Genomic DNA, 24,210 nt, shown 5'->3' with positions numbered 1-24,210 from the left:
TGCTTCATAATTTTAACATAGACAAAATAAAAATATAGTTCCGCTGCTCGATTGCGGTGGATTGACAGCTACAATGTCACCATCGCAATTACCTCTGATTGGTTGATGCTCGCTCACTATTGGCTACAATGCACAATTGCAACAAGAATCGCACAAATTCAGCCAATCACAATAATTGAAATTGTAATATTTACGAAATCGACCTACTCCGAAGAGAAATGCGAAGTTTCTTATAACCTGTGGTTTCTGTCAAATATAATGTCACATGAAATATGAATTGATGTATGGATAACTTCACGACTTTGAATTGTCAGTTTTGTTTCGTTTTTGAAAGAATATGGCCGTGTTAGGGCCAAATGTGAGTGTAAATATGAACGGTCATAATAATATTCATAGTCAGTTAACAAAATCACTTGAAAGAATTCTGGAGGATGCTTATTTGAGTGGTGAACTAAAATTGAGCGGACGTAAGTTGCGGGAGTTCCCGAAACCAGTGAAATATGATTTGAGTGATACAGTTGTGGCTGGTAAGTTCAAATTTATAAATAAATCGCGCTGCATTCGTATACGATTTGTGTTGAACACGAGGTTTCCGATGTATTCTATGTCAACTCGTAGCCGTTGCAGTGCTGGAGGATGTTATTTTTGTTTACCGATTTACCGGCAATTCGAGTCTCGGCTCGGGCGGCCGGCGTGGTTGTCACATCGATCGGGAAAGATAAAGTTCATAACTTCACGGTAACCGATTCCGGTCATGAATCATTCATTTTATTCTAATCTTTTCTCTTTTATACCTTGAGTTGATACCCTGATCGCGATGGAAATATTATTTAAGTTATCACATATATCAGAGATCCTAATGTTTTGATGAACTTTCTAAATTCATTAAAACCGCGTCTGGGCAATCGCTAAAGGTTATTTTGCATTATGAGCTTTTAAGCACCAGTGCTCCTAGACAAAATTAATAAAATGAACATTTAATCGAATGCAACAGTTTATATCATTATTTGATGAATTAGATTACCCTTTATGTAATAATATGTTATCTAAATATAAACTTTATAGTTAGGTACTTAACTACCTGTATCCTATCCTTAGTTTTGTAACTACCTACTTATTTGTATCTCACGGTCAAATACATAATCACAGAATAGTAAATAGTACTTACTCACCGATTTTGAATGTGTTTCGGTATATCTAACAAAAATACATCCATGTAGAGGTGGGAAGTGCTGGTTATTTTAGAGATAAAAGGAAAAGGTGACTGACTGACTGACTGATCTATCAACGCACAGCTCAAACTACTGGACGGATCGGGCTGAAATTTGGCATGCAGATAGCTATTATGACGTAGGCATCCGCTAACAAAAGATTTTTGAAAATTCAACTCCTAAGGGGATGAAATTTGTGTGGTCCACGAAGTCACGAGCATAAGCTAGTTTTATAGATAAGTAAGTACTTTTATCCCAAGAAAACACCTAGGTACCATTATGTGATTACATGGACGAGATTGCAACCTTCAGCGATGAGAAACATAGAAATAGATAATTTTAAATAGGTGTAGGTACATATAAAAATTGCGGACCGACAGGAATCGAACCCGCGTCTCCTGGGATCGCGCCCGATGCCTAGCTACGGCTTGCTTGCTGAGTAAAAATTATTTACAAATTTCCTTGAAGTGTAGGGAAACACTATAAAAATTATAAAATATGTACTTAGTTACCATCATTCTACTTTTACCTACGTAGTACCTACGTACCTACTAAAATTACAATTACCTGTCTGAAACATCCCCTTATATTAAAAACCGGCCAAGTGTGAGTTAGGCTCGCGCAAGGGGGGTTCCGTACTGCAATTTGTCGACATTTTGCACGATAATTCAAAAACTATAATGGATAAAAATAAATAAAAAATTGTTTTAGAATGCACAGGTGAAGCCCTTTCATATTATGATACCCCACTTGATATAGTTATCTTACTTCGAAATATGAAAATACTAATAATTATTAATTCATGACCACAATTTAATTTTTTTTGTGTGATATAACCACAAATTCACAGTTTTCAGATTTTTCCCCAAATACCAGCTATAAGACCCACCTACCTACCAAATTTCATGATTCTAGGTCAACAGGAAGTACCCTGTAGGTTTCTTGACAGACAGACGGACAGACAGACAGACAGACAGACAACAAAGTGATCCTATAAGGGTTCCGTTTTTCCATTTGAGGTACGGAACCCTAATAAAAAGCATCCCTGAAAGAGGCTTTTAACACACTTCAGGGTAGGATCAAAGGGGATGCTATACACTGATAGGTAGGAAAGTTACATGTTATTGCGGCTTTACCCTTTTTTATCTTATTGGAGTAGAAAGGGATAGGGGGATGGCTTCCGAGGCTGCCTTGTATGTACCACTATAAGTATGAGATTCAAGGGTTCTTGTAAGCGTGGTGTAATTAAGTGTCTTGAATTTCTTTGTGGATGTTGTTATAATAAAACTGTTTTGTGTAAGTACCTAATAATAAATTAATGAGTCAATATTTCAAAATGAAAATTACTTTTTAACTTTTTGACTTTTTACAGACACAAGAAAATTGTTTACAAATAATAATTGTAAATATAAACTTTTTTTTAAAAAGGTACTTAATTCTTGTGATTTACCTTATTATACAATAGAAATAGTTTTGGAGATCATAAGAAATAATATTTTATTCTTAAACTGAGTAACAATTGGGGGAGTAATTGCCTCTTTAGTTTTCAGTTAAATAAATGTCAAAAACAAAAATACTTAAGTAAGAAGTAAGTAAATGAAACTAAGTAAGTAAGTACCTATGTGACTAGCTAGTTTATTGTCTTCAATTAAAAAACGGGGAAATATGTACTAAACTGTTAGTCACAAATCCATTAGCTTTGTCATGGCACTCCCAAATTAATTGGGCCACCAACCTCATATAGACGGTTACTTATTATTGCAATATGAACTGAACAGCAACAACTGGCCACACCTTACAAGCAGATATCAGCTGGTAACTTATATTGCCTATTTGAGCCTATAAGTAAGTAGGTAGGCACTTAATTATCTTATTTTTATTCAATACTATGTACCTAGATGATGCCTGGAACTTCGCTCGCGTGGATTTTGATTTTTTTTTAATTCCTATGGGAACTCTTTTGAGTTACTTACTGGGATAAAAAGTAGCCCATGTCCATCCCCAGGTTGCAAGCTATGTCTATGCCAAATTTCGGTTAAATCAGTTGAACGAATAGACCTTGAAAAGCTAGCAGACAAGTAAGTTATAAAGTATTATTTTGGAATTTTTGTTACTTAATATCTAAAATGTTATTTCTTTTATAACACAAGATGTTACGAATTTGTTGATGTCATACCTAGCTGTTGATGTTGTTTGTTATTTCAAATTCTAATATCAATATGGTAATTTAAGCTGATAATTAATACCGGAATTCATAGTCAAGATAGGGGATTCTTTAGAGGAGGATTATTATTATTATTTATTAATATACCAAACTGTACACTGTCCTTACAGGGGAGTCCTAATGCGACAGACTCTAATCTATCTTATACCTATTAACAATTATTATATTTAAAAATAAATTATTCACAACGAGAAATGACTACTACTTAACAGCTATCTTATGTGTAGCTAATAATCCATATTGCTATCCTTGTGAGCTCACTCAGAGAGCAGCAAAAATATCTATTTTTTCGGCTATGGAGTTGAGGGTGCCGATTCAAACAACATGTATTGTGTCATACACAACCTTGCATTGCATAAAGTAATTTGAATCGTCCTCTAAAGAAGCCCCTATCTTGAGTGAATTCCAGTGTAAGTGAATACTTAATATTGTAATGTGATGCACCACTTTATCTGACCCAATATATTCGGACAACAATGATATCATATTTTTTATCTAAATATAATACAACCAATGCTTTCGCTTCAGTTCCGGGCTATATTTGGCGTTAATTATTAAACGACATGTGTCATACACACAACCTTGCCTTGCATAAAGTTTGAATAATTATGACACAATATGTCATTTGAATCTAAAGAAGCCCCGATCTTGACTATAAATTCCAGTTTTAGTGAATACTAAATATCATAATGTGAAGCTACTATCTGACCCAATATATTCGGACAATAAACAATGATAATATCATATTTGTTATCTTCATAATACAAGGAACGCTTCATATAATGTTCCTTTTAGGCATAAGAAAAACAAAAGTTTCTATTCACGGGCTAAAGTTTAAATAATGACACTATGTCATTTGAATCGTCCTCTAAAGAAGCCCTGATCTTGACTATGAATTCCAGTTTGAGTGAATACTTAATATCATAATGTGAAGCTACTATATCTGACCCAATATATTCGAACAATAAACAATGATAATATCATATTTTTTATCTCTATAATACAAGGAACGCTTCATATAATGTTCCTTTTAGGCGTAAGAAAAACAAAAGCTTCTATTCACAGGCTATATTCGGCGTTTATTATTATGGCGGGTGCTATAAAAATGCGGCTTTTAAATGGTTTTATTTACTTTTGCATAACTCTACCAGCTGCCGTTAAAATGGGAGCCATTTTAGAATTATTACTATAGTTACCTATAGCCTCAGTTAAACTAATCTTTTTTTTTAATCTCGTGATTTGCGATCGGTCCGAGGACATTTAGCAATTTAGGTGTAGATTCATGTTTTGTAGCGGCTGCTCCTCTTTAAGAGCTAGCACTCAACTCTTTATTTCCTATCAAGAAGCGAGGTCGAGAAAGTTTTTTATATGTACGTACATTTGCTATCATCATCGCGTGCCTTCTTCGAAATTAAGTTTGGAGGTCATCATGCGAAAAGCTTCTCTATTTAAAGCCGCCTCTTTTCGAGCTACTTTGCGTGCCAATTCAAAAATCGCTGGATAAGGAAAGCTGAGGGCTGAGTAACTTTGGTGACGCTCATTAGAAGGCCTATGTCCTTGATACCTGCTACCATATTTTGCACTGATTTCCTAGTACTAAGATACCTACTTAGTTATTATTATTAAATAAGGCAAACCAAAACAGATGCCTGGCTAGTTGAGATTGAGACTTGTGGGAACGTTATAAAGTAACCAAAAATACTTTATTCCATATTCGTGTATAATTTTAATGCAACTTTCAGCTTTGTATCAAGGAGTTGCTTAAAGATATTATGGAAGCTTGAAGATATTATTATACACAATGCATTATTATTATGCTGTCTACATTCACATTTATTTTCGCCACCACTTGGCTCCACAACTTCAAGTACATTTGTATGTTTTTGCACTTTAGTTCTTGTAAGCTTTACAATGCTATCGCCTGACAATGACTGCAGTTTTCATTTTTATGCAATTGCTTCATGGAAACTTTAAAACCGGAAATGATAATAGGTAAATATAGTACGGGGAGGTAACGCCCCGCACACCCGCACAATCCCCGCGCTATCCCGGTTCGGGCGAGTGCGGGTGACGTGCAGGTGTGTGACCAAATGTGGCCTTCTTTATAAAGTGCACAAGAACATAGTTTGTCGACTACAGACTTATATGCTCACGGTAAAAAACTAACAGACATACAAGAAAGCAAAGTTAATGTTGCTTTATTCAAACCTATGTTTAGAATTTTAATCCTCTAGCTCATCGGGAAGTAACTTAGTTTAAAATCAATTGCAAAAGTACTGGATAGACAAACAAACAAGCAGACGGACGCAGATTGGCGCATGACACTAAGGGCGTTTGTATACTTAACATGTCTATGGTGTTGTCATTGCTAACGGCTAATTGCAGAACACAGGCCTGAGTGGAATTAAGCTTGCGCATAATTGAAATAGAATAATAGCACCTATCCGAAACCACTGCATTCAGTAACTAGATCAAACAATGCTATACCTATCTGACTAGGTAAATCTCCGAAAAGCTAACTAGCCTATCTGCAATGCGCCAGATAGATAGACACGTGTTAAAGTGGCAGTGTAATTAAAATAGATTTGTAATGAGAGGGCTTCGTTTCAAATCTATTCCAATGCTCGGTATAAGGGCTTTAAGAGCTCTTTCACATAAGTGATCACAGCATCATTAGCTCTGCATTTTACTTGTACTTACTATTTTATTATTAAGTACTAACCTACCGTTTATTTTATCACACAGACTAGGCCAAGTATAAAGTATCTATAGACCCTGTATCAGACTTCAGACTTAGCGTACTAACATATCCGTAGGGCCTGTAGGTACAGTTAACTAGTAGGTAGGTATGGTGATTATTGTAAGGTAAACAATAACTATTTAGTCGGAATTAGACTCCCAAAACTTCTGCATCATCTCAACACTAGAATAATCTTCTAATTATATATAAAAGGAAAAGGTGGCTGACTGACTGACTGATCTATCAACGCATCGCTCAAACCACTGGACGAATCGGGCTGAAAGGCATACAGATAGCTATTATGACGTAGGCATCCGCTTAAAAAGTATTTTTTTTAATTCAACCGCTAAGGGGGTGAAATAGGGGTTTGATGTAGTCCACGCGGACGAAGTCGCGATCATAATCTAGTTATTTATTAGAGCAATATCACCAAGTTTCTTGCTGCTCAGCATGTAAAAAGATCATTGGGATCAGACAACTGAGACTTCCCTGGAATCCCTGTTAACTAGTCTTCTTTAACTAGACATAGGTCTGTACTTCAGTAGATTTGCTCTATTCAAGTTTTTTTTTTCCAAAACTATAAGTACTTAAAACTTTAATGTGAAAGGGCTCTAAGCTAAACAGCTGCACTCTCTCATAACATAACACACGTCATCGTTGGTAGTTGTTAAAACAGTACTTGTCTCAGTTTGGTTTAGACTCGAGTGCTACAAGTGAATTGTTTTTTTTTCAACTCCCGATTCTGTATGGAGAGTTATGACCTGTGATAATAAATGGTCTTCTTTATTTTGTGATCTGTTAAACATTGGTCGTAAATCATTTTGCATTTTGTTGTGACGCTAAATTACTTTAAGCAATGCCTAGCTCTTGTCTACCATACAAATGAACATTGTATGTAATTTTTCTGGGATTCTTACACATTAAGCTGCCCTACTCCCAAAATTCAAGCCTCTGATCTGAAACTATAGATAGATTTACCGCTTAGCTGAGACGGCTTGTGGGGGTAAAATGCAGGTTGCGGGAAGGTGACGGAGACGTTGAAAGTCTTGATTTTTATGTCAACTGTCAACCTCCCGCTAGGCCCATGCTCTACCTTACAAGCCGTCTCCGTGATATAATAAGTATATCAATACGTAAGTACAGATATACTCTTACAAACTAACTAGCACATTGGGTCAGATGTTGGTCATCGGCAGCAAACGAAGTAATCGTCTAATTCAGCGGTTTAGGTATTTTTTTGTCTGAAGAAGCAACGTATGCAGTCAGAAAGGCTATTCTTTTATAAACGTACGTAATCTACGTATCCCATACTACATATATATTAGAAACCCCATTTGTAGGTAAATGAAATTATGATGATCGGAAATGAGGGTAGCGTGCAATAAGTGAAATTAAGAGAAAGTAAAATGATATCACGATCCGCAGACGATCAAACATGGTGAGATATAGTTAGCGTGATTTATCTTACCTAGTTATTGGTACTCTCGAAAACAGCCGAGTGATTTATTTTCACGCGCAAAGCTTTACTTTCCAATATATTTCTAGCTCCAATGATCCCTAGTTTGGTATCCAAATATAGATTTTTTGTTGTTTTATCGATGACAGGTTTTTTGCTTGATTTATGGTTGAAATAAAATTGATAGCATATGAAATATGGGATACGGCATATCCACAGTCCACACATGCTACCGGCTTTCTCAGTGATTTATAGTCAAATATCCGTAACTGTCTGCATAAAACACCCACTAAAATTTACTAGCCAAAGAGTAGTTACTTAGTTATCGAAAGTGTTGCGATCCCACTTCTGATGTCGCTAAGAAAATTCCTTAATAACATTGAACTGTGCTGTGCTGTGATGCATTATAAATTTTAGAGTATACTTAATATACGATCCCTGGTGACATAACTACTGAAGATTCTAGGGCATAGATGATAACCTGGGGCATGAGGTCAAGTATTTCAGAATTAATTTCCCAATTAAATTAAGTATACCTGAAGCCGGCAGAGTGCAGACGTAAACTTTTTAGAGCAGTTCATTAAAACTTTTTAAAGTAACGAACGCTGAATGTAGCTATCCTCTCTCATAGTATTTAACTAACTAGTAACCGTGTCCCGCAGCTTTTCTATAGAAAAGCGTACAAAGCGACAGGTGTATAAGCGTGCGCGCTCGAGCGTCACACCGGATATAAGGGGGCGATCACAGCATTGTTAGTTTAAAACAAATATAACTATAAGTATGTGTAACGAATAGGTACGTTATCTAAAATTGCCCTAGGTAGGCAGTGGCAGGTCCCAATGGAAAATACAACCTTGAGATTTTACAAGTATTGTAAGCAGTGCTTTTGAAATTGACACCCTTAGATGATGATAACAATGATAAACGAAACTGTCATTTAACGGCCAAAATTAATTTAACAATATTAGTTAACCACATCAATGCTTATGATATTGATAAATAATTAGGTATAGGTATAAATCAAAGAAATCATTTTTCAAATTTGCTAAAATAATGATAACGTGTATGTGACTGCCACGATAAAGTCTTGAATCCAATTATTACAAAACAAGTACAAGTGTATCAAGTATTGTGTTCATCATATTATTATACGCACTTCAAAGTAAAAATGCCGTACTGTTTCCAGCTCAAAACTATGGCGCCGCGTCGAAAATCGAAATGATGCGCAGAGCAAAGACACAATTCCCATTGAGAACATGACACTGCGCAGGTATTCAAAACCTGTTTTATGTGTACGCGGCCAGTGGGTGTGCGCCAGAAAAAGTAAACAATATCGTGGATAATGCAGTCGCGTCGACAAATAAAACTCTAAACTGGCTCCATATTTTACTTGTAATGAAATATGCATACGTGCATTTTAGCTAGATAGATACCGTGGTTATGCTTTTTACCAATTTAACAAGAGCCATGAGAACACTGATAATTGAAGATTTTGCCAAACTGTGAATGAAATTTGGGTCATAAGTTACGAAAGTTGAACCCAGTGGGCAGATTGTGAAACTTTATTGTCATCTATACATAAATACGCGATATTAAGTAGATACTTATTGGATAACACTTTGAGACTATTGGCCGAATATACACTGTTCTGGCAAGTGTGGGTACCACCCACAAATCAAAAAAAAAATTTAATCCCACTCCTGATTTAAGTTCCAGTAACTACAAAGTAATACGTTCCTTACATTATAGTTAACAAGAATGAAATAGAACTTCTTCATAGCTTCTATGGTTATGTTAGACGCATATCCGGTGTCATGCGGCTTTCGTTAATCCGTCTTATCGGGTTGCCATTCCCTGTACCTTATGAACAGATTGTCTGTTTCTTAATATGGCTTCTCTTATCCGTTTAAATCATAGAATGGGACCAAGGGGCAAAACCTTGACACGCTGTGAGTTTTCCTCCTGTGGCACTAAGAATTGCTGACATACTTAGCAATGTTGTTGTATTTTCAACCTAGTTCGACGTATGCTCTGGAAACTCGGTCTGAATTAAATATAACCCTTTATTGAGATCCGGCGCACAGCCTCCTGTCCTGTATTTTTAACAGAGGTCTAAGGTCGGTGAAATAAAATTAAACCCTTTTAATTTTCCATTTTATCGCTTCGTTACCTTTCATACGAGGTATCAGCCGACCCACAAAGGGATGACAATATCTAGGCACGAGGACCAGAATATACTATAACTATAATGCAAATTTTGTGAGGGTACAATGGCTACACACTACCATACTTTAGCGAGGCTAGGCTTGACAATGGGTGCGTCATTTTTATTCGCCTCATAACCTGGTATGGTCCTCAGAATATTGATGATGTTAACCCGACCAGTGACATAGGTTGTAGATGATCATTAAAGCTTGACTGTCTGGATTCTTTTTCACTCGTTCAAGTTATATCATCAGTATTAAAATAAATTAGTATGCAAGTTGTATCCTTCCCCGGCGTCAGCGAAGTCTCGTCGTGTCCTATAGAATTTAAATACTCATAGGTCTATGTTTAAAATTAGACATGTTGTTAGTGGTATTATGTGAGATTTTTCTGCTGCATGTGAAAATCATGTGAAAGTGATTAGCGGTACCTAACGAAGCTTTTAAACAAAGAGGCAGAAAAATTGTAAAAAACAATAGATTCATATTTATTAGCCATTAGCTAGCTAAATGAACTATGCATCTACAACAAAACATACTTTATAAAGCCGCTTTCGATGCAAGTATAAATGACTAGTCTCTAACTAGTTAGATTGGAAATGAATATTCCGTGGGAGATCCATTAATTTAATTACTTCCTTTCGATAAATCTTCGCCGAGTACGTCTGCAGTTAATATCGTTAATAGCATTTGCAGAATCAGACCCTGTGTTTGTGCTGTGTAATTTTAACTTTAAAAATTGATATTCTCATCTAGTTGTTCATGCTAGGCACTCTTCGACTTTAAGCTCCATGCTCGAAGTTTTTATGTTCATATTATAGAAACATTCAAAATGTAGATGTAACGTCCACTTTTGCTATGTTCCACGAAGCTTGCTCGTCGAGTTTAATTTTATATGCGTAAGGAGTAAGGACACAATTTTAGTCATATTTAAGTAGTTCTTTTGTTTTCATGATGTTTTTTCTCTCTTATATTTGTACTTGCTTATGCTCGCGACTTCGTCCGCGTGGACTACAAAATTTCAAACCCCTATTTAACCCCCTTAGGAGTTGAATTTTGAAAAATCCTTTCTTAGCGGATGCCTACGTCATAATAGCTATCTGCATGCCAAATTTCAGCCCGATCCGTCCAGTAGTTTGAGCTGTGCGTTCATAGATCAGTCAGTCAGTCAGTCAGTCAGTCAGTCACCTTCTCCTTTTATATATATTTGTATAAAAGGAAAAGGTGACTCACTGATCTATCAACGCACAGCTCAAACTGCTGGACGGATTGGGCTGAAATTTGACATGCGCTAAGAAAGGATTTTTGGAAATTCCATCAAATCAGTGAAATAGGGGTTTGAAAATTGTATAGAACAATTGTATAGAAAATATATTTCGTCTAGAACGCTAAATCTATATCTAAGTAAGTAACTATGTACATTACTAGTTAGTCAATAGAAACCAATTCTGATTTCTATTGAAGTTAGAGAAAACTCGTTTCTGATTTCATCATTTTGCGTTATCCATAATTCAGCCTAACGAAAGCCGTCAGCAAATAGATCTAGATCAATACAGCAACGTGTGCTATTATAACCGGCCCTCTTATCTCGCCCTTTGCGTTTCACTCCATCGCCTACTTGCAGCCTTTGCATCGCCTGTGACCCACATTGTGCTTTAAACAACTGCATGTTACTTTAATACTTTATGTAGGGTTGCCGGATTAATACTTATAATAAAAAAAAAGTGTACTTTTGATGAATTTTCTAGATAATTTTGACTTCTTTGAATCCTGTGGTTATGGTTCCATAACTTGTTGAATCAGATTGTTATACTTTGAACGCTTGCAACGGAATTTATTTTAAAGTTAGGTCGTTATGAACATATTACTGTAATTTACCTTTGCTCACTCAACTGAATCATTTCAATTTCTTTTTTCAAGTAAGCTTTTGTTAAAATATGTAGCCCCTAAGGAAATTCGAGGACTAAAATAGTACCTGTCCATTTTATTTATACTTACCTATTTATTGATCTCCGTTGATTAAATCCATACTAATATTATAAATGCGAAAGAGTGTCTGTCTGCCTGTCTGTCTGCTAGCTTTTCACGGCTCAACCGTTCAACCGATTTTTACGAAATTTGGTACAGAGATAGCTTACATACCGGGGAAGGACATAGGCTACTTTTTATCCCGGAAAATTGAAGAGTTTCCACAGGATTTTTAAAAAGCTAAATCCACGCGGACGAAGTCGCGGGCATCATCTTGTTCTTTATAACTAAATATTACGTAATACATATATCTTGAGTGTATATAAACGAACAAGGGTGTTTGTTGTTTTGTAGCTCAGTGACTTCCGCGAATTGACTTATGTAATTAATACATAAAAAGAAGATATACATATTAATTAAAGTCCTTTACTGCAGCGCTGAAAGTGATTTCACACACGTAATCATTCCGATCTCAATGACACCGCTTGTGATACGTATCTATCAACAGCTCAATAGCTTTGTGATTGATTGCACTCGATGACTCTATAGTAAGTACTTCACTAGCTAACTACTGATACTAAAGTAGCTGATGTGTTTGATTTAAATATAAGAAAGTCTGCAGAAAAGATTTCACTCTGAATAATCTTTTTAGATCTATTATTTATAGAGATTCTTCGTTCCTCTTGCTAAGCTCAGTTTTAACCTACAAATAAATCTTCTTTGCTCATATTTGAGAATTCTCCATCTTTTCAAAGTAGGTAATTTATTCCTCTTGACACATAAAGGAGAGACTTAAAACAGCTTTCTCCAAACTCAAAAGTCCACTAAAATCAATGTCAACACTTCAGTGAAGCTGGTGTTAATATGTTTTGATGTCATTGTGTGCCTCCGCCCTCCAGTGAAAAGTCAATCATTAAAAAGTTCCACTCAACGCGCTGAATATGTTTACAATTTTTCTAAAACCATGAACTAACTCTATCAACACGAGCCCGGTGGTCTATCTATACCCCGATAGCTTTCCAAGCGTGTTGAGCTTTCATTGCCCTTTTATGTTCACAGCTGTTAGGCAATCTTCTGCTCGGTTCTGTTTTACGATCGTTAATTGCACTTATGTTCTTATAACAAGCCTTTTGAGGTTGCGTAGGTACTTCCCATATAAAATTGAAACCAGTTGCTATATCAATAGAACATAATATATTTTCGTTATCTCGAGCTATTTAGTAATTTAAGATACTTAACGTTCATTGTAACTATTGTAATATTTTGTATGAGTGCCGTGATTTTTATCTTCATGTATGCATTGTAAACCGTGTAGGCATTGTTTGACAAAAGATATATTTTCATTCATCAAATAAATATCCTTAAAACGGAAAAAAATTAACGACTAACTTTTTTGTTTAATATAAAATCATATTCATACGTAATTTACAAGTCCTTTACGGAGCGGTAGGCTACTGTAGAGGTTTTAAACTTTCAGTAGATCCCTTTGAGCTTTGCCTCTAAAAGGTCTACTAGGTACTTGAAAGCATATTTCATGTTTGAGTAACCGTAGAAGTTTCAAAGTAATGAAACATTCGTTACCGTGATTTATATTTCAAGGGTGTGTAAATTATTCAAACGGCTCCTCGTAAATAAGCACGCCCACATCACAGTAACTACAGTCTGTAGAAGGTGAATGTAAAGTCTAGATTGTAGAATAGAATAGAATAGAATGTTTTTTTATTCATGTAAACTTTTTTAAAGTGCTTATGAATAGTCAGGTAGTTTTAATTTACCACTGGTTCGGAATGCCGTTCCTACCGAGAAGAACCAGCAAGAAACTCGGCGGTTGCTCTTTTTAATTTTTCAATTTACAATGTTATTATACCGTACTATACAAGCCATTGCAGCCCCGTGCATTGCTGGAGCGAGTCAAATCCAAGCTTTTTTATCGTTTACATAGTCTGCGACTGTATAATATGCTTTTTTTAGGAGCATACTTTTAACACATTTTTTAAACTTGTGTAAAGGCAAGTCTAAAATTATATATATTATTATATTATTATGTATATTTATTATCCTTCATTTGACATTCAGGGACGGGCAGCATTGCAGACTGTAGTGTGAAATATTTCCTCGGCAAAACGTAACGAAAGTAAGTCGTGGGCTTAAACCCCTACGATAAGATTGGTAACGTCGTCAGATCATCGTGATCAGTGGTCTAGTTCATTCACTTCAATTCAAAGCGTTTCATCACTGATAAGCTGCGATTGTGGTGGCATACTTATACCTTCATTCGCCAGACATCTTTAGACAGACTATCCCGTCGTTCGCCAAAGCCCGCATTCAAGCTAAGATACTTCTACTTAGGACGCTCTATGCCTAGTTCCTATACCTATTAATGAAAATGTTTCGTCTAAAATGATTTATTTATTTCGATAAATCAATGATCAAACTTCAAAGTCTCTCAAACACAAGTTGAAGTTTTACTTGGACAATATGCAAGATATGAGGATAAATTACAAAAAACCCAAGTTCACCGTGAGGATGTCCCGTCGTAGGTACGTGAGACGGAACTCCGCTTCCTTCATTTTCCACTCGGTTGGTTTTTGCCTGAACCTTTGCTTGCATGACCGCGAGATAGCCATTGTTCAAAGGCATTACTCTTAAGCTATCTGTGGATATATTATTCTTATAGACACTTAACCTAACTGGTTTAGTAGCTTACAGAAAAATTATATTTTTGCTAGGAGGTAAGTATAACGAATTTCCAAATTGGTGGTAGGTAGATTCTAAACTGATAGCGAGACATTTAGAAGATTGAATAGAGCTTTCAAAGATTTTTGCGCATACTACGTACCTACTTGTAAAAATATTATATATATATATATATTTTTTTTTAAATAGATATAGCGAGCAAGCGAGCAGGCGGGTCACCTGATGTTAAGTGATTACCGCCGCCCATGAACATTTGCAGCACCAGAGGAGCCGCCGATGCGTTGCCGGCCTTTTAGGAATTTGTTGGTCCGCCCCTTGAATAACCCCATGTTATAATCTAGTGGGAACACCGCCGATGGGAGTTGGTTCCACAGTTTGCACCTGCGTGGAAAGAAGGATCTGGCGCAGCGGACGGTCGAAGTGCACCAGACACCCAGATGGTGAGGGTGAAATTCCTTACGGTGGCGCGCGGTGCGGTTATGCTATATATATATATGCATATTATGCTAGAAGCTAGATATTTTATCTTGTTACCTGCATGATTTTGACGACGATTTATTTCTATTTCTATATTTGTATACGACGATTTTATATTTTTCTCTTTATGGACAACGGGACTTAATACTATTTAATGTTGTATAATATTGGAGCAGTACAAGTCCTTCAATTTAATTGGCATGTTCGAGAGTCAAGAATTTAACGAAATGTTATTAATAGTACACTGAGTAATATTCAGGCATTATTCAGGTCAATTTCCGCACCATAGCTCCGTAATTAATTATTTATAAGTATGGAACTTGGTACTATGTATTATAAAACGATTTGGGTGTGAACACCGTTAGTTGGCTATTAAAGTATAAACACACAGTTGATGTTTCATTACCCATTGCTAAAACTGGCAGCCCGAATCACATTTAGGTCGCACATGAATGTATTAAGATTTTAGACTATTCGTCCAAATGCTTCACATGTTTGTGAAATGTGCCTACCTACTGCGTTGTTTTTAGGCTTGGAGTTATGACTTATGATTAACTGGCTCCATCTGACATCTGTCCAAAAGTTCAAAGACCTTATGTATATACTTAGTCGTATTTACGTACTTTTAATTCTGGAGCAATCAGTTTCAGTTTTGGAGTTAGTAACTAAACAAATTAAGTTATCTAGGGATGGGGATTTGTCAACACGACAAATTGTACACTTCGGCAATGATTGATGCATTACCACTGAAAAATATCTTAACTACTCTTGTGAATAGTTTTCTTGCAAACGATACTCAAAGTTCTGAAATGAATTTTCCTACGCCCGAAGTAGACTTAACTCTTATTAAGTATAATACGAGATAAACGATAGACCTTTTTGTCACAGTATGGCATTAGGATCTAAAAATAGACATGTCGTGTGCCCCCACTGTGTGTTCTTGTTATGTCCCCACTATGCGCCGGCGCATGTCGTGAGTGGAGCCCCTCGCACGTGCTTTATCACGGTTTTGTATCGGATGCAAATATGGTGTCAAAGATAAAAACAAATTGTTTGATTTACGACTTTTAAAACGGATGTTGCTCTTGTATTTTTTTGCTTTATCTCTTCTATAATATAAAAATGAATCACTAAATGTGTTGGGCATCGCAAATCTCGAGAACCGCTGAACCGATTTCGCTAATTCTTTTTTTATAATATTCCTATAAAGTACGAGAGAGATGGTTCTTACGGAGAAAAAAATTTAAAAAATTTGAATCGACTGCTAGGCGGAACGAAGTTCGCCAGGGTAGCTAGTTTTCAATAAATGATTACTTACGTCCTTTATATGTACCTATTCAATCTAACTGTAATCTGTCGTTATGTTATTTACTAGCAATGTGTAATAAATTGTTTAACTATATTCGATAAAATTTATTTACGTAAATGCGTTCTCCTTTAACATTTAGTTCATTACAATAACATTATGTTTGTATACAAATTAAAAGTCAATGAATTCTGATTCAAATCGGCAGTGTGACGACGGTAGTATCGGTTCTTCGTCGTAACGCTCGAAATTAGTGGTGTCTCCAGGATGCTTAAATTTAACAGTGTACGGAGGAGTCGACCGACAATTTAGTATAGCATCCCATTCTATACCTTTAAACCACCTGTGGTTTTTGAAATCCAGCACACCATTTCTCATTACTCCGAAACGTTTGCTGATATCAACTTGAAGAGTGTTCCTAATAAGATCTCTCAAGTCTCCGTTGAAATTTGAAGGGCAACGATATTTCCCAGATACAATTTTCTCGTAAGTTTTCATTGGATCATTGCCGTAAAAGGGGGGATAGCCTGCATTTATTTCAAATAATAAAACTCCGAAAGACCACCAGTCAACTGAGAAACCATAACCTTTGCTTAAAATTAATTCTGGAGCCAAATATTCTGGCGTTCCACATAAAGTCCATGTGCGTCCGTGTAATACTTTGCAAAATCCGAAATCGGTAATTTTGAGGTATCCATTCTTATCGATCAATATATTTTCGGGTTTTAAATCTCGGTACACAAGATCACAGAAATGAAGATATTCTAACGCCAATATTACTTGACTAGCATAGAACTTTGCAAGAGGCTCTTCGAACTTGTGCATTTTCCGTAGGTGGCTAAACATTTCACCTCCAGGTACAAATGGCATAACAAAATAAATGTAACTGTTATCTTTAAAACTACATTCCATCGATACTGTAAAAGGAAATCTTATAGCTTCAAGAATTCGCTTTTCGTACAGTGTGTGTTCTACTTGTTTCATCTTTACTATCGTTTGTTTCTCCAGAATCTTCATCGCATAATATTGGTTAGTCTTTGAATGTTTTAAAAGGACAACTCTGCCGAAAGCTCCGGTACCTAAAGTTTTAACACGCTCTAGTTCAGAGAAAATTATATTGGATTTAGGCGTGTTACACCATCGCTCATCGAATTCAGTTTTGAGTTGCTGCAGGTATTTTCTGTACTGTTGCTGCTGTTGTACAGTATACCCGTCCCTGACTACAGCGGACGTAGATTGATAAGCTTTATAAGACATTTCTTTGAATGCTCAATAGCTTTTACTGGGATTCATTTTAGTTTCGTTGTCAAATTGACATTCGCAATTGGTCCATTGCCAACTGGATTTTCGTGTTTGTGGAATGCCTTGCTGACGATAATTTTAGCAGAAAATTGCGATTTCCTTTTGCGTGTGTCGAGGGGCCGTTTGAATTCCCTTGCCAGCGGTATTTTCTGAGATCGAAAGTACGCGAGGGTATACAGAAGTGCGGGGTGAAGGGTGAACGAACCAGCTGTGGGGAAGGGTGGTAGGATCAGCTGTTTGGGGTGACATGCCGCGCCGGCCGGTCGGTGTTCCGACTGCCGTATTGATCAGACGGCACGTGGGACTTATTACCTATACGTACATTTCCCGAAACTTTTCCCCTTGCAAGAAATCAATAATAATATAATGATGTATCCCGCCCGTCTCACATGTTTTGAGGAGAACGGAACTGGAGGAAATAAAAGATCACTGAAGTAGTGTTATATATGCTTATAGTCAAAAATTTAACAATGTTCATAATTAATCTATGTATAAATAAAAGGAAACGGTGACTGATTGACTGACTGACTGACTGATCTATCAACGCACAGCTTGAACTACTGGACGGATCGTGCCTAAATTTGGCATGCAGATAGCTGTTATGACGTGGACGTCCGATAAAAAAGCATTTTTGAAAATTCAACCCCTTACGGGGTAAATAGGGGTTTGAAATTTGAGTAGTCTACGCGGACGAAGTCGCGAGCATAAGCTAGTATTATTAAAAATAAATAAATCGAGTGGGTTTGTATGAAAGCTTTAATTTTAAAATCCATTACAGAAGTCTTGTCTCTCTAAATGTACTGAATACCTATCATATTCATCGTACTGCAATCTGCATGCGTGCAGAGTGCAGACACCGCCGTTTGAGAGTGAAGGGCCCTTTGAACATTTACTTAACTACAACTTCAAATATTATATTTTATATTGCAACTAATATTACATTGCAACATGCATGAAGAAATTTTTTAAGGTTTTTTATTTACTGAACTTGAAAAAATAAAGTTAAGTATAATAAATTAAGTAACTAGAACATTCTTTATCGACGTACATTACCAAAATGCTTTCTTTGTAAATAAGTAGGTACCCACCTGAAACTTTACATAATAACACTTGTCCTTGAAGCCTGCTACATTTTTGTTCAGTTAGGTTTATTATCATTATAATTTTCAGTTTTCCTTATAACATTGAATTTCTATTTGAATTAAACATTATAACATATTTCTCTTCTTTTCTATGAAGCAATTACGAGTACATAATTATAACCAATAACGATTCGTTTAACATGTTAATGCCTCGTGAAAGGGATACTGTACTTTGAAGCTCCCAAGTAATCTAAGAAAAGCTAAGCCAAGATAACATTGCGGTCAACACAATTTAAAATTAAGTAATAGGTACGTACTACGTACAGTACGCGACCGAAAGTAATGTACATCGGCCTTTAAAAGGACATAACAGATTTGTAGAGCGTTGTCCCTGTCGTTGAGACCGACAAAATGTCTTACTCTTATAGGGCAGAGATAACGCTCTACAAAGCCGAAATGTCATTCTAAAGGTCGATGTACATTACTTTTGGCCGCGTACTGTAGTATTACATACTTAGTGGTAATAGTGTTTTTTCCTTGTTACTCGGCTCGCCCGCACCGGGTTAGCGCGGGGGCTGTGCGGGTGTGCGGGGCGTTCCCTCCGACCTGTCGCGTGCTATATACACTTCCTAGTCTAACAATATATGAACCCTTAGAGAATTATACTAGTTTAATTACTATAGAAATCTAGATAATACCTACTTACGACTTTGTAATAGACATAAAGTGATAATTAATTTATTTCATTTAGTAAAAGCTTAATAGTCAGTTAAACATAGATACAATAGAACATAATACTTAGTATAGTTAGTTACAATGGAACATAATAGTTTTCGATTTCTCAATATCAAATTAATCAGTGCAAAGAAACGAATAAAATAACAATTGGCACACGAGCCATCTCAAATAAAAAGTTGCTATGACTAACAGAGTACAGATGTGCGTTATAAAACCGTTACATACACACACATAAGCACTTATGAATACCTACATATAATATAGGATGTTCATGTCAATACGCTGGAACATATTGGGTGTAATGCTTGGTGACTCGTGAGATGAGAAATTTTTAGAATGATTGTATGGTCCTTCAATCCAGATGTTATCTTTATTAAAATTGTCACCGTCATCGTTTTTATCTGAAAGAATATTTTTTGCTAGAGACTTGATAAGAGATAGATTGCGTGTGAAAAGATTATGCCAATGTGTTGTAAATTGTAAATGCAAATTCGAATCTTTGTGGTTCTCAAATATTGGTAAGATTAATTAAATACATTGCATCTAATAAACCAATTGAGTTGCATTTAGAGAAACGTGTTTTATCGTATTTTCCATTTCAGTAGCGAATATTTCTAGTTTTTACCTAATCATTTCTTCTTTCATTTATTTTCGTTTATTTTCTTTGAAAATATTGCTATGCTTTACATTGCAAGATTATTTGACATAAGTACTTCTTGATAAGTTTGAATCCTCATAGAATGTACCTTATTTTTTAAATTAGCTAAATAAAAAATGTATCTAATATCGTTCGCCAAAGTCGGCTATGTGAATGCAGTTTTAGGATTAGTATCACTGTCGTGAATAGTTTAGCGATGTATTGTACTGAATTCGGTCATCGCAATTTAGAACAGTTATTACTCAATGGTATTGTTATTGTCTGCGAATAAATAGAATGGTTTGTGACCTCGTATAATATCTGTAACATAATGTTATTCAGATGGTATAAAGCTCAATAACACTACTGATCTCAATAACCAGGAGAAATTACTTTAAAAAAACTGTTATCAAAAGTAGGTGATTATGTCAAAGTACCTAATTAACATTATGTATTTAGCTCTTGTATGTAATAAATTAATAATATTAAATCTGCCTTCTAATCGGAGGTCGGGGGTTCGATCCCGGGCACCGGGTACTAAAATTTGTTTGTCGCCTGCCAGTGACCTCGAAGCCTCGGCGTTTTGTTAGAAGTTCCCTAACTGTGGTGAACTGTGACGTAATTTTAACAGCGTGTCATGCAACTGGGCGTTTGGAGAATGTTACGATTACGAACTCACGTCGGTCAAGGTTGCGGAGGCCCGCAGTCCGCAGTGGACTTGGCAACGGCTCCGATTGGCGCATTGATATCTCCTTGGAGACGATGCCGTAAGCTCCGTGTTATGTAAAACGCAAGGATGGCGGAATCGTTTCCGCTACCAGATGCTTTATACCTCGGGAATATTTTTGACTGTTGTTACATCATCATCTTAATCTAGTACATATCCAACCTTTTCTCGGGGCGGGTTCCTCACTTAAGGCTGGCCGCACACGAGCCACATGCGACAGTCACTGACGGTGCCACCTGAAGCTAGAAGCGGCTACAAAGGTGGCTGACGCGCGCTATAGCCACTTGTGGTCGGTGGTAGTCTTGCAGTCTGTGTCCGCTACTTTTTTTAACCCATGCTTGCAGTATCATAATAGACTGACGATGTAATTGCGCTGCTGCTGACAAAAAGTCGTAGAAGACGAAAATACTGCCGAAAATACGAAAGTAACTGACGCGACGGGAGAGAGGGGTGGGTTATCGCGCGGCGTGGCGCGGGTCTGTTGTGCGTAACACACACATGTCCAATATTTTTAAGTACGCGATAGGTCGAGATGGCAATCGGGGTGGGGACGCCCCGCACACCCGCGCTAACTCGCTGCGGAATAGCACGGGTGACGTGCGGGTGTGTGGGGCGTCCCCACCCCCCTCCTCCCTTATTCCTCGATTGCCATCTCGACCTGTCACGTTATAGAAGCTAGCGGCAGTGGTACCTAAGTGTACTTTTAACGTTGAAAAAAACTTGCTCATTAATTCCACGTGGTAACGGCGGTTACTTTTCGAGGACGATTCACGATACAAACGTAAAAAACTGGACCGCCGACATTTTTTCATACGTTGTTTTTTTTTTCGTTTGAACTTTAAGGCCAGATACGCTATTTAGCATTCGGTATTGCGAAGTGTATGTTAATTATATTATTAGACGAGAATGTTATATGATCACGTAAGGCATCATTAAGGACTTAGCATAATAATTACTTACTATGATGATTCTTAGAAGAGTTCGGGTTTCGTCTAACTTCTTGTTCTTTTCATAACTTTTATTTAAAAAGAATATTAGCCAAGTTAATTGCTGACAAATATTCCCCTTTCTCCTCCAATTAAGCGTAAAGCCTGTGCACGACAATAGTGCAACGGGTGGGATTTGAACCGGCAACCTTTCGGTTTTCAGTCCGCTCCTTTAACCGTTGAGCTATCGAGGCTCAAACTATTAATTATGACACGTTTTCAGACTTTATTTCTTTACCGTCTTGCCTGAATTAAGAGAAGGAACTACACAAAATTGCTTTTTGAATGAATGTCAGATGAATTTGTTTTTAACTTGCTCTTTATTGATACTACGGCATGATGTACATCATTACCTCTAAAAAATAATTAATAATCCAATTTTATCTAATGCTAGCATTATTAATACGGATTACGGAACTATGAAGGTATGTCTGGCATCTGTTTATGTTAGTAACCGACTCAATTCAACCGCATAACCGATCTTGCCGAAAGCTCAGCCGAAAGCCACAAAGATTACACATCCCACGTCGCGCGGTTGGACATAATATTAGGACATGTCGAGAAAACAAACGTTCCTACGTTACAGGCAAAGGTTCGTATAAATCATATAGGTACGTCATGAGGAGTCAAATCAATACCGCTATTCAGTATCTCTTTTTTCCCGTCTGGCCAATAGCGATTTGATGCTTCATTTTCAGAACAAACCACTTTGAGTGATAAATTACGAAATATCAAGCACAGTACAAAGACTATGAAGCAATCACGGAGACGTGAATGCAGTTATTGCCTTTCTAGTGATGTTTGCATACCGCTTGAACTAGATTTAAGCTCTTTCAGCATCGATATTTTTTGGCTGGAAATAAAATTCGTTCATCAATATCAATACGTCTTATCTGATAAAAGCGAATGCAAGCATTATGTCCTTATCAGTGACAAGTGTTCTGGGAAGCGCGTCAATTTTTTTTTAATCGTTTTAGGTCGTAACAGTAGGGCACAAATTGTTACGGTCATACAAATTTGTAGAATATTTTTGTGACTGTGGAATTATCGTAGAACCGTTTTACTATTCCTTACTTAAAATATTGGTAAAGCTCTATTATGTAGGATGTTACGAAGTGTATAGAGCCCTTATTGTTACTATCAATACCTAAAATAGCGAGCAAACGAGCAGGCGGGTCATCTGATGTTAAGTGATTACCGCCGCCCATGAACATTTGCAGCACCATTGGAACCGCTAATGCGTAGCGCGTCTTTCAGGAATTTGTTGGTGCGCTCCTTGAATAACTCCACGTTGTAATCTAATGGGAACACCGCCGAAGGGAGTTAATTCCACAGTTTGCTTTACGTGAAAAATATTGAATATGAAATGAAATAGGTTCTATATTAGCCTAGTAGCTATGATAATATACTGAACCTTTTATCGGGCCGATAGCTTGTTCATTGTCACCGCTTTGCCCTTTGCTGATCCCCTTCTGCCCTTCATCCAATTACTAAATATACCTCACCTCTACACGGTATTCAATAGGTGCTACTTTTTGTGCTATGAACACTTCACCTTTAAGCATCTGCAAAATCATGGGTTTATAATATGTTATATTTAATATTGTTGTCGTCCCTCATACAAGTAGAAATAGCTTCCTACTTTTGTCTTGGTCAAACTTGGTCGTACTTCGATTGATTGTAGTGACAGTAAATCTATATCTGTGTAACTATATAGTTACTTCAAAGCTACTTTATTCGACACTATTTATCCATTTGATACTTAATACAAAGAAAGTTAGGAGTAATTCAAATAAATACCTTATTTATTTAAATTAAGTCTAACTGAAGGATATATTTAATTTTCAATCAGACGTCTTTCCTGTTTGTGTATCTCCTATTTAGTTTGCTGAAGCTATGTTTACGTGATCTGGTTACGATGAACTATCTATCGAGCTTGGTTTCTTTACATCATCAAAAACTATAGCGTCGTTGTTTTATATTACTTCATCGTCCATAACACGTTTAGGCTATTTTAATGACGGGTTTTCCAATCAGATGTAGAGCCCCGTCTGTCTATTTTAGTGTTGTTTGATGTGTTATAATAGCTATCTGCATGCCAAATTTCAGTGCGATCCGTCCAGTAGTTTGAGCTGTGCGTTCATAGATCAGTCAGTCAGTCAATCAGTCACCTTTTCGTTTTATTTATTTAGACATAGAATGTAGTAACTACCATCTGTGGAATAAATACTTTTTCTTGCTTTCTCACGAATAAGTCAATACTTATTAACAGTTACGATGGTCACTAACTACTAGAGTTCTCTATTTGGTTAAGTAGTTAGGAGCATTTAGCCTTTCGCTATGATTTATCTATGCGTCGTGTTCCCCATTATTGAGGCTCGTGAGTCGTGATCCCTTTCACCAAGGATCCTCCTGTGGACGATGTCGTGCCATGTGCCTCAGTTCTTTGCGACAT

The 24,210-nt window shown here is 36.6% G+C and overlaps 1 protein-coding gene and 1 pseudogene across 1 annotated transcript in view; one reads left to right on the top strand and one right to left on the bottom strand.

The window, feature by feature from the left end:
- Nucleotides 1–320: 320 nt before the first annotated feature.
- Lrch (Leucine-rich-repeats and calponin homology domain protein) overlaps nt 321–24,210 on the top strand; it is a 67,376-nt gene continuing 43,486 nt past the window's right edge. The window contains exon 1 of the mRNA XM_034984178.2: nt 321–527. Within this exon, the coding sequence (XP_034840069.1) occupies nt 338–527 (190 nt within the window). The 5' untranslated portion in view covers nt 321–337. The remainder of the gene's footprint in view (nt 528–24,210) is intronic.
- Nucleotides 16,458–17,661, bottom strand: LOC117996186 (cAMP-dependent protein kinase catalytic subunit alpha pseudogene; annotated as a pseudogene).

The sequence above is a fragment of the Maniola hyperantus genome, chromosome 1 (genome assembly GCF_902806685.2).
Source record: "Maniola hyperantus chromosome 1, iAphHyp1.2, whole genome shotgun sequence".
Taxonomy (NCBI): Eukaryota; Metazoa; Arthropoda; class Insecta; order Lepidoptera; family Nymphalidae; genus Maniola; species Maniola hyperantus.
This window is presented reverse-complemented; position numbering and strand designations above follow the sequence as displayed.